At 59.5% G+C, this 11,392-nt stretch overlaps 2 protein-coding genes across 2 annotated transcripts; one reads left to right on the top strand and one right to left on the bottom strand.

The window, feature by feature from the left end:
• Positions 1-6,359: 6,359 nt before the first annotated feature.
• Positions 6,360-7,786, bottom strand: LOC100381966 (uncharacterized). Its single transcript, NM_001174739.1, has one exon. It carries the CDS (start codon positions 7,779-7,781, stop codon positions 7,404-7,406), a length of 378 nt encoding a protein of 125 aa, NP_001168210.1. The 5' UTR covers positions 7,782-7,786; the 3' UTR covers positions 6,360-7,403.
• Positions 7,787-9,004: 1,218 nt separating this feature from the next.
• LOC103632070 (uncharacterized) lies at positions 9,005-11,331 on the top strand. The gene has a single exon (NM_001322878.1). It carries the CDS (start codon positions 9,173-9,175, stop codon positions 11,048-11,050), a length of 1,878 nt encoding a protein of 625 aa, NP_001309807.1. The 5' UTR covers positions 9,005-9,172; the 3' UTR covers positions 11,051-11,331.
• Positions 11,332-11,392: the final 61 nt, after the last annotated feature.

The raw sequence follows: 11,392 nt of genomic DNA, 5'->3' as shown, positions 1-11,392 counted from the left end.
CGAGTGCTCGGCGACATCCCTCGGTATGCCGGGCATGTCCGAGGGACTCCACGCGAAAACGTCGGCGTTCGCGCGGAGAAAGTCGACGATCACTGCTTCCTATTTGGGATCGAGCCCGGAGCCGATCCGGATCTACTTGGAGGCGTCGCCGCTGGGGTCGAAGGGGACGGACTTAACCGTCTCCGCTGGCTCAAAGTTGCCGGCATGACGCTTCACGTCTGGCACCTCCTTCGAGAGGCTCTCCAGGTCGGCGATGAGGGCCTCGGACTCGGCGAGGGCCTCGGCGTACTCCACGCACTCCACGTCGCATTCGAACGCGTGTTTGTACGTGGGGCCGACGGTGATGATCCCATTGGGGCCCGGCATCTTGAGCTTCAGGTAGGTGTAGTTGGGGACAGCCATGAACTTCGCGTAGCATGGTCTTCCCAGTACCGCGTGGTAGGTTCCTCGGAACCCGACCACCTCGAACGTCAGGGTCTCCCTTCGGAAGTTGGAGGGTGTTCTGAAGCAGACGGGAAGCTTGAGTTGTCCGAGGGGCTGGACGCGCTTCCCGGGAATGATCCCATGGAAGGGCGCAGCGCCTGCTCGGACGGAGGACAGATCGACACGCAGGAGCCCGAGGGTCTCGGCGTAGATGATGTTGAGGCTGCTGCCTCCGTCCATGAGGACCTTGGTGAGCCTAACGTCGTCGATGACGGGGTCGACGACGAGCGGGTATTTCCCCGGACTCGGCACATGGTCGGGGTGGTCAGCCTGGTCGAAGGTGATGGGCTTGTTGGACCAGTCTAGGTAGACTGGCGCCGCCACCTTCACCGAGCAGACCTCCCGACGCTCTTGCTTGCGGTGCCGAGCCGAGGCGTTCGCCGCTTGCCCACCGTAGATCATGAAGCAGTCGCGGACCTCGAGGAACTCTCCTGCTTGGTGATCTTCCTTCTTATCGTCGTCGCGGGCCCTGCCACCCTCCGCGGGCGGCCCGGCCCTGTGGAAGTGGCGCCGAAGCAAGACGCACTCCTCAAGGGTGTGCTTGATGGGCCCCTGGTGATAGGGGCACGGCTCCTTGAGCATCTTGTCGAAGAGGTTGGCACCTCCGGGGGGTTTCCGAGGGTTCTTGTACTCGGCGGCGGCGACAAGGTCCGCGTCGGCGGCGTCGCGTTTCGCTTGCGACTTCTTCTTGCCCTTCTTCTTGGCGCCGCGCTGAGTTGACGCCTCAGGGGCATCCTCCGATGGGCGGCCCTGGGGCTGCTTGTCCTTTTGGAAGATAGCCTCGACCGCCTCCTGGCCGGAGGCGAACTTGGTGGCGATGTCCATCAGCTCGCTCGCCCTGGTGGGGGTCTTGCGACCCAGCTTGCTCACCAGGTCGCGCCAGGTGGTGCCGGCGAGGAACGCGCCGATGACATCCGAGTCGGTGATGTTGGGCAGCTCGGTGCGCTGCTTCGAGAATCGCCGGATGTAGTCCCGGAGAGACTCTCCCGGCTGCTGCCGGCAGCTTCGGAGGTCCCAGGAATTCCCGGGGCGCACGTACGTGCCCTGGAAATTGCCGGCGAAAGCTTGGACTAGGTCGTCCCAGTTGGAGATCTGCCCCGGAGGCAGGTGCTCCAACCAGGCGCGAGCGGTGTCGGAGAGGAACAGGGGGAGGTTGCGGATGATGAGGTTGTCATCGTCCGTTCCACCCAGTTGGCAGGCCAGACGGTAGTCCGCGAGCCACAGTTTCGGTCTCGTCTCCCTCGAGTACTTTGTGATAGTAGTCGGGGGTCGGAACCGGGTCGGGAACGGCGCCCGTCGGATGGCCCGGCTGAAGGCCTGCGGACCAGGTGGTTCGGGCGAGGGACTCCGATCCTCCCGCTGTCGTAGCGTCCCCCACGCCTGGGGTGGTAGCCTCGGTGCACCCTCTCGTCGAGGTGGGCCCGACAGTCGCGGTGATGGTGCTCGTTGCCGAGGCGACCCGGGGCCGCAGGCGTGGTGTTGCGCGTGCGCCCGGTGTAGACCGAGGCTTCCCGCATGAATCGGGAAGTCGCGACATGAGGTTCCGAGGGGTACCCCTGCCTTCGGGAGGCAGAGCTCTCGGCCCGTCGGACCGCGGCGCCTTCCAGGAGATTCTTGAGCTCCCCCTGGATTCGCCGCCCCTCGGTGGTTGATGGCTCCGGCATTGCGCGGAGAAGCATCGCTACTGCAGCCAGGTTCTGGCCGACCCCACTAGATGCGGGTGGTGGCCTGACCCTGACGTCGTCGGCGACGCGGTGCTGGAAGCCCTGGGGTAGTTGACGTATTTCTCCGGCCGGGGGTTGGCCCGCCCATGCCTGCCCGACGTCCCGGCGAATCGGCTCAAGCGCTCCTGCTCCCTCGTCGAGCCTGGTCTGCACCCCGCGGATTTGCTCGAGCTGTGGGTCATGAGCCCCCGCCTGAACGGGGACCACAGCTAGCTCCCGTGGGATGTCAATGCGAGGCACCGGCCTAGGGAGATCACCGTCCTCCGGCATGCCGAGATGGTTGCCTTCGGAGGGACCCCCTAGATCGGCGTGGAAGCATTCGCGACTTGGGCCGCAGTCCTCGTCGCCGAGGCTACGGCTACCGTCGGAACAGTCGGAGAGGCAGTAGTCACATGCGGTCATGAAGTCCCGCATGGCACTGGGGTTGCCAAGTCCAGAGAAATCCCAACAGAAGCTGGGCTCGTCGTCTTCCTCAGACCCGGAGGGCCCGTAGGTCGAGACGTCCGTCAGCCGGTCCCAAGGTGACCGCATACGAAACCCCAGAGGGTTTGGACTTGCCTCTACGCGAGCGCCCGCCAAAGCGAAGTCGCTAGGCGGGTTGAGGCTGAATCCAAATGACGTGGGATGGGAATCGGTCGGTACCTCTTGGTCGACGAGCGGCGATAAAGTCACGCCGGGGACTGACTGCACCGTCGTCTCAGGTACGAGGGTGACGTCCAGCAAGCTTTTCGCGAGCGCGCTGGCGTCGTCCGCTTGCTCGGGATTGGTGTGTCGCGGGGAGACGGCGCTCGTCTTCGTCTCAAGCGCGAAGTCGATACCCGGTGCGCCCCCCGTTGGGGTGCCGGCGCTGTCGACTCGCTCGACAGCCGACGAGGCGCTGCCTCCTTCTTGGCCTTGGTTGCTCTGCCTTCCCCTCCGTCAGCGGGGAAGAGGGTGGGATGAGCTCGAAGGTTGTTCTTCCACCACGCGGGGAAGACGTCGTCGATTCCGCCGCCGGCGGGCGGGCAATTGGCCGCCATTGTCGTTGTCGCGCGGCGGTGGAAGGAGTATCATGTCGTAGCTGCCGTCGAGGGACATGAACTCAAGACTCCCGAAACGGAGCACCGTCCCGGGTTGGAGAGGTTGCTGGAGACTGTCCATCTGGAGCTTGACGGGAAGTTGTTCGTCAACACGCAGCAGGCCCCTACCTGGCGCGCCAACTGTCGGCGTTTCGAGACCGGGGGGTCCCTGGGCCGACGAGTGAATGTCGCCGCGTGCCCCAGCCTAGATGGGTCGAGCGCGAGGGCGAGCGTGAAGGGGGGAGAGCGAGGCGGCTGGAGACCGGCGTGAGAGAGGTGGGAATCCCGCGGCCTTCGTGTTCGTCCCGCGCCCAGGTCGGGTGCGCTTGCAGTAGGGGGTTACAAGCGTCCACGCGGGAGAGGGAGCGAGCGGCTTCAAGCGAGCGCCTGTCTCGTCCTCGTCCCCGCGCGGCCAACCCTCTCTAAGAGGGCCCTGGTCCTTCCTTTTATAGGCGTAAGGAGAGGATCCAGGTGTACAATGGGGGGTGTAGCAGAGTGCTACGTGTCTAGCGGAGGAGAGCTAGCGCCCTAAGTACATGTCGTTGTGGCAGCCGGAGAGATTTTGGCACCCAGCTGGTGTGATGTCGTGGCCGTCGGAGGAGCGATGGAGCCTGGCGGAGGGACAGCTGTCGGAGCGGTTGAGTCCTTGCTGACGTCCTCTTGCTTCCGTAAGGGGGCTGAGAGCCGCCGTCGTCACAGAGTATGTGGGGCGCCATCATTGCCTATCTGGCGGAGCGAGCCAGATGGGACGCCGGTCTTGTTCCCTGCGGCCCGAGTCAGCTCAGGGTAGGGTGATGATGGCGCCTCCTGTTGACGTGGCTGGTCTGCGCCCTAGGTTGGGCGATGTGGAAGCTCCTCCGAAGCCGAGGTCGAGTCTGTCTTCCGTGGTCGAGGTCGAGTCTGAGCCCCTGGGTCGGGCGAGGCGGAGTTCGTCGTCTTCTAGGGCTGAGCCCAAGTTCGAGCCCTGGGTCGGGCGGAGCGGAGTTCGTCGTCTTCTAGGGCTGAGCCCAAGTCCGAGCCCTGGGTCGGGCGGAGCGGAGTTCGTCGTCTTCTGGGGTTGAGCCCAAGTCCGAGCCCTGGGTCGGGCGGAGCGGAGTTCGTCGTCTTCTGGGACTTAGCCCGAGTCCGAGCCCTTGGTCGGGCGGAGCGGAGTTCGCCGTCTTCCGGGACTTAGCCCGAGTCCGAGCCCTGGGTCGGGCGAAGCGGAGCTTCCTATGGTGCCTTCGGCAGGGCCTGACTGCCTGTCAGTCTCACTTTGTCAAGTGGCACCGCAGTTGGAGTGGCGCAGGCGGCGCTGTCCTTCTGTCAGGCCGGTCAGTGGAGCGGCGAAGTGACGGCGGTCACTTCGGCTCTGCCGGCTGGGGGCTCGCGTCAGGATAAAGGTGTCAGGCCACCTTTGCATTAAATGCTCCTGCGATTTGGTCGGTCGGTGCGGCGATTTACTCAGGGTTGCTTCTTGGCGAAGGCAGGGCCTCGGGCGAGCCGGAAATATGTTCGCCGCTGGAGGGGGGCCTCGGGCGAGACAGAAATCCTCCGGGGTCGGCTACCCTTGTCCGAGGCTAGGCTCGGGCGAGGCGTGATCGAGTCCCTCGAATGGACTGATCCCTGACTTAATCGCGCCCATCAGGCCTTTGCAGCTTTATGCTGATGGGGGTTACCAGCTGAGAATTAGGAGCCTTGAGGGTACCCCTAATTATGGTCCCCGACAGGCTGCGACAAGACCCTCTAGCTAGCGAGTCTAACCCTGACTTTCGTTGGCAGCCAAGCTAGAGTCCGTCAAACTGGAGGAGCACCATAAGCACAGTCTGGTGCCTCGGGTCGAATCAACACATGCACAAAGCAGGACGGACTGAGTCGTGCTTGGACCAGACCGATAACCTAGGTCTAGTGTCGGGCTTACCGGTCTCGCGCTGCATGATCGTATGTGGTGCTGGGAATATGGGTCACGCTTTTTCGGCTAGCATGAGCACGATCCAAAAATATGAGCCTAAAGCACGCCCCCGACACAAAATAATATGGGTCGGACTAGTACGACCCAAAGATGAGCCTGGATCGGGCCTCAAATTGTGGGCCGTTAGGCCCCCGGTATGACCCGCGCGCATGGGCCGAAGCACATATTGTTTAATTTTCTTTAATTTAGTAAGTTATGGACTTTATTTGGTTGTAATATTTGGATTTTATGTGGTCAAATGATGCTATCATTGTTTAATGTCTAATGTCGTTAATTTAGTAAGCTATGAACCTTACGTGGTTATAATATTTAAACTTTGTTGTTCAGATATATGAGTCTGGCTTGTACCGGCACGATCCAACGAAGCCACAACGTGCTTTAGGGGTTGGGCTAGGCCACCATTTCTACTTGTTTAAGCTCACAAGACACGGTCCAAATTATTTTGTGGATCTTCTTAGTCCGAGCCCGTTTGACTGAAAGGACGATGAACCTGGATTGGATCCAATTCGTAGCACTAATCGTACGTAGGTAAAGGGTCACCCCCGCACGTCAATCAGCTAGCTACTCCGATGCCCCCCATCGCATTAAAACAAGCTGGCCTCGCGTCGTCCCTGGATTGGACGCCACGAAGCACGAACACCGCACGCACCTACCGCCTCTGCGCCAAATGAATTAACAACACGGCACAATCGGCAGCGTGATTTGCCCCTCACCCACCCACCCAATATAATCAAGAAAACAGTAGTATAATCAAAGAGCTACTGTCCGGCGGGCCGACCGCTAACCAAGCGGCGTCCGCCCGATCCGCGTCCTCGCAGTCCACTGTCCACACCACCACACCTGCCGAGATGCCGATCCATGTCCATGTCCTCACGGGGCCGCAGCCGCACGTCGCGCTCCGCGGCCGGTGGCGAGGGGGTGTGGGGGGCGCTTTCACGCGCACGCGACGCCCGCGGCGGACGGGTCGCGGCCGCCAGTCAACAAAGGTCCGCACGCCGGCATCACTGTCTCTTCGGAAGAAAGAATGAAAGGGAGAAAGAAAGAAAGAACGTCGCGCGCGCTACTCGCCGGTCAGTCACCACGCGTCCACGCCGGAAGAAGTAGAACACAGTCAGGGCAGGCCTGTGCAGTGCTCCCATTCCACGAGTAGTCGTCGTGGCGCTGGCGCTGGAGCTGCACTCCCGAGTCAAGCTCTCGCGTGCCGCCGCAAGACTCGTCGGAATATCTACTCCGGCTGCTCACGTCACGCGTTTCTGACGGGCAGTCATCTTTAATTTTCTTGGGGACTCCAAGCCTCGGCCCTCGGCTCCTCTCGCTGTCTGAGATCCGCCAGCGAGGTCTCCGCGCTCCTCTCGTCGGCGCTCCTTCGCCACTCCTTGTGACGTGCGCGGTGCGCCGCGCTCCTCTCGTCGGCGCTGCCGGGTTCCATCCCATCGTGTCGTGCACCACGCTGGTAGCCAGCCAACGGCCGGTTCCCTTGCCTCTGTGTCCGTCGTGCTCCCTTCCCTCATCTCAAGATCCAAGTCCTCAATTAGGCTTTGTTCGTTTGTGTGGAATTGCATCCGAAATCATTTTATCTAATCAAAGTTTATATAAATTAGAAAAGTAATACGGTTAGGAATCGTTCTGACCCACCAATCCAACACAAACGAACATGCCCTTAGGACCCGTTCGGTTGTACCGGAATAAGACATAATTTATTTTAGCTCATCAAAATCTATGTAAATTAGAGAAGTAATCCGGCTAGGAATTAATCTGAGGCTCCAATCCCAAACAATCGAAAGGACCCTGTTCCGGCCCGGATTGCTTCTCTAAGAGCAACTCCAAGAGATGCCGCATATCAATCTGAATAGTGTTTTTCGCGTCGAAACTCCGAATTCTTCGCCTCCAACAGACTGTTGTTCCTTTCCCCATTTTTTCGGCTTCCCGTAAAGGAGACGATGGATCCCGCATATATGCGCAAGCCAAACTATCCCAAATCCTCCAGAGCACGCTCAATTCAGTAGCTTTCCGCGACTTTTTCCCAGCTGCGCGTGCAGTTTTGTTCGACGAAAGGCGGGCGGCGGCGGGAGAGACACCATCGTCGTTGGAGGAATGCATTCTTCACAGGCGCGGCGTTGGTGACTTCTTCAAGGGCGGGTGCGGTGCGACCTGTAGGTCGTCACCGGCGCGGCGTTGGCGGCTTCTTCAAGACCAGATGCGGCGCAGCGTGTAGGTCGTCATCAACGCGGCGTTGGTGGCTACTTGAAGGGCGGCGGCTTCAAGGTTGTCGACACAGGCGGATTCAAGGGCGGATGTCCACGCATGGTATCGTCCTTCGTTTGTGGGTCGGTGGGGGTGGAATCCATGTAGGATATAGCAAACGGCGCCGCCGAGTGAAGCTGCTTCTATGTAGCGGAATATTTGCATCTCTGGCATTATCTTTTTCGAGTGGACTGGCATGCTGGATTTAGCTGGAGCTTTCACTGAATATGAAATTGTATAGTACATGAGACCAGATGGAACAATGTCTCTCAAATTAAGAGATAAAGTCGTGAAGGATTTTAACACTGACCTAGAGGTCATATGTTATGTTTGTTTTTTCATGCTTTTGTTTATTTTGCAGTTTCCAGAATACTAGGCAGAAGTTTTTTCTTCTTCTTCAGGTTAGAGTTATGATTATGTCACCGAAAGCTGGTAACCTTGGTCACAAAATGGCTGCTGCTTGCCATGTAATTTTCCTTAATCTCTGGTGGCACCCTTATGCTGAGGACCCGTCAATTGATTGGGCACACAGGATTGGGCAGACTAGGCCTGTTACTGAATCTCGCTTGACTGTTAAATATATATTGTGGAAGATCGTATTTTGGCTCTGCATGTAATAATTCTGGTTAAAGTTTTGCTGATGGCACATATTTTTTCCATGTTTATAGTATTTTTTTCAAAATGACTACAATTATTAGTTGGTTTATAAATGTAGTGCAATGAACTGATAACGATGTAGTGCATATGTTTAATTTTTTGTTTCTTTTTATACTTCATTTTCACGCTTCAGCAATTTGTGATGAGGTGAACTTGTTCTTGCTGTGAGTCTTTTTGTTTAGTGAAATAGACTGAATGTCAGCTTGTGGTCAAAGTCTGTTTTGTTTCTGTTTATACTGTTTGTTCTGTGAAATAAACATTTCCCTTGTGAACCGGTAATTTGGCATTGTGTTATGTTGATATTAAGTTGTATCTCATAACTGACAACGATATATATCACTCTTTGAATATGTCACTGTGTGGTTCATGTTTTAATTGGAGGGTTGCCAGCTTCTCTAGCTGATCTACAAAACCAAAAGAGTGAACAGAGACGTCACTTGTGCTCCATTGTCAATTCCAGCAAGTGTTTTAGGTTGCAGTGAACAGAAACACATGTTGTTGCATTGTGGTTGTGGAACTACATTGTGGTTCATGCTTGAATTGGAGGTTACAGTATGCCTGTCCGATGCCTGCTGCTGCAGGAGGCACCGGAACGAAAAACACGGTTGGTTTGTTGTGGCCCACTTAATTTGTTTAAAAAATATTAGCGATCACTTTATAGCAGTCTGCTGTGGGTAAAGACTTTTTTGGGGGAAATTATATTAACAACAGCCCCTAATAAGTGATTTTGGGGAAGAATTTTTTAGTGCTCTTTTGGAGTTGCTCTAATTTATATAAGTTTTGATCAACAGGAATAATTCTTGACGCAATCCTACGGAAACGAACAGGCCCTTAGTCAGTTCGAACTCGCCCTAACCTCCAACTCCAATTAAGACAAGTGTGAAAGGGACGTAACAGAGCACGCCTCAGCCCGTCACCCTCACCCATCCACACTCCTTTCTCCCTCAATCAGCTCCTTAAATTCACACACACCCAACAGACACCAACCAGCGCCCATCAGTCACCCGCGCCGGACATCCCTCGCGCTAGCTGCCAGTCGTCGTCGCCACGCCACCATGGTGTTCGCCGCGAGCGGCGGCAGCTCGCCGGCGACGGCGGCGCCGGGGAGCGCTCTGGGCGTGATCCTGACGCGCGGGTTCGCCCGGCAGGTGCTGGTGGGGCGGTGGTTCACGGTGTTGGCGAGCCTGCTGATCATGGCGTCGTCCGGCGCGACGTACGTCTTCGGGAGCTACTCGGGCGCGCTCAAGTCGTCGCTCGGGTACGACCAGCGCACGCTCAACACGGTGTCCTTCTTCAAGGACCTCGGCGCGAACCTGGGCGTCCTCCCGGGGCTGCTCAACGAGGTGACGCCGCCGTGGGTGGTGCTGGCCACGGGCGCCGGCATGAACCTGTTCGGCTACCTCATGGTGTACCTGGCCGTGTCGGGGCGCACCGCGCGCCCGCCGCCGTGGGCCGTGTGCGCCTACTTCTTCGTGGGCGCCAACTCGCAGGCGTTCGCCAACACGGGCGCGCTCGTCACGTGCGTCAACAACTTCCCCGAGACCCGCGGCGTGGTGCTCGGCATCCTCAAGGGATTCGTCGGCCTCAGCGGCGCCGTGTACGCGCAGCTGTACCAGGCGCTGTACGGCGGCGAGGACGCCGAGTCGCTCATCCTGCTCGTCGCCTGGCTCCCCGCGGCCGTGTCCGTCGCGTTCGTCCACACCATCCGCTACATGCCGTACCCGCGGCGGCGGCGCAGCGGCGGCGGCGGTGGGCAGGAGACGAGCTCCGACCCCTTCTTCTGCTTCCTCTACCTGTCCATCGCGCTGGCGTGCTTCCTCCTCGTCATGATCGTGGTGCAGGGGCAGGTGCCCTTCTCCCGCGCCGCGTACGGGGTCGCCGCCGCGCCGCTGCTCATCCTCCTCCTCATGCCCCTCGGCGTCGTCGTCAAGCAGGAGTACAAGATCTACCGCGAGCGCCAGCTGGACGCCGCCGCCGACCCGCCCCCTACCATCGCCGTCGTGGACGCCGGCGCTCCACCAGTACCGTCCAGCGTCCAGATGTCATCAGCAGCCGCCACCGCCGCCGTTGAGGAGACAGAGCAGCAGCAGCAGGCGGCGACGTCGAGCGCGTCGTCGTCGTGTTGCCTGGGGTCGTTGGGTGGTTGGGGCGTGAGGACCATGTTCCGGCCGCCGGCCCGGGGCGAGGACTACACGATCCTGCAGGCGCTGGTGAGCGTGGACATGCTGGTGCTGTTCGTGGCGACCACCTGCGGGATGGGCGGCACGCTGACGGCGATCGACAACATGGGGCAGATCGGCAAGTCGCTGGGGTACCCGGCGAAGAGCGTCAACACGTTCGTCTCCCTGATCAGCATCTGGAACTACGCGGGGCGCGTGGCCGCCGGGTACGTGTCGGAGGCGGCGCTGGCGCGGCACCGCGTGCCACGGCCGCTGCTGCTGACCGGGGTGCTGCTGCTGGCGTGCGCGGGGCACGCGCTGATCGCGCTGGGCGCGCCGCGGTCGCTGTACGCGGCGTCGGTGGTCGTCGGGTTCTGCTTCGGCGCGCAGTGGCCGCTGGTGTTCGCCATCGTCTCCGAGCTGTTCGGGCTCAGGCGCTTCTCCACGCTGCACAACTTGGGCGGCCTGGCCAGCCCCGTGGGGTCGTACATCCTGAACGTGCGCGTGGCGGGGCGGCTCTACGACGCGGCGGCCGCGCGGCAGCGCGGCGGGAGCGGGAGGGTGTGCCTCGGGGTCGAGTGCTACAGGCGGTCGTTCCTCATCATCACGGCGGCCACGGCGGCGGGCGCGCTGGTGTCGCTGGTGCTGGTGTGGCGGACGTGGCGGTTCTACAGGGGCGACATCTACGCCCGGTTCCGGGATGGCGACGGGCGCCTGCCGGTGGACCGGCAGCAGGAGGAGAGGGAGAAGGCGACAGCGGCCAACGGTAGGTAGGAAGGGATGATGAGGCAGAGCGGAGAGCGGGAGAGGAGGAGGCCAGCTCGGATGGTTGACATGGTCAGCCCGATGCGGTGGCTTGATTCCACTGGCGGGTTTGACTGGTGTCTCAGTTTTTCTACGGCTATCGCAGCTGACGTGGGAGCTAATTGTACGGCCTAAGTGGTGAGGCCACGTTAGACGAAGTGCAAAAGCAATGCAAAATTATACGGAAGGCCGCCAGTTTGAAGGATGACGAGTGGGGGTCTACATGTGAATATACTTTTGTTACGTTCACTCGTGATGAAGATGAATACTATCTTGTTGTCCTTTTCCACCGGTGGAGTGGTCCAGTCTAAT

Source organism: Zea mays, chromosome 7 (genome assembly GCF_902167145.1).
Source record: "Zea mays cultivar B73 chromosome 7, Zm-B73-REFERENCE-NAM-5.0, whole genome shotgun sequence".
NCBI lineage: Eukaryota > Viridiplantae > Streptophyta > Magnoliopsida > Poales > Poaceae > Zea > Zea mays.
This window is presented reverse-complemented; position numbering and strand designations above follow the sequence as displayed.

Excerpts from the sequence above, each read along its gene's own strand:
- LOC103632070 (NM_001322878.1), top strand. The coding sequence starts at position 9,173 with ATGGTGTTCGCCGCGAGCGGCGGCAGCTCGCCGGCGACGGCGGCGCCG.
- LOC100381966 (NM_001174739.1), bottom strand. The coding sequence starts at position 7,781 with ATGACCTCTAGGTCAGTGTTAAAATCCTTCACGACTTTATCTCTTAAT.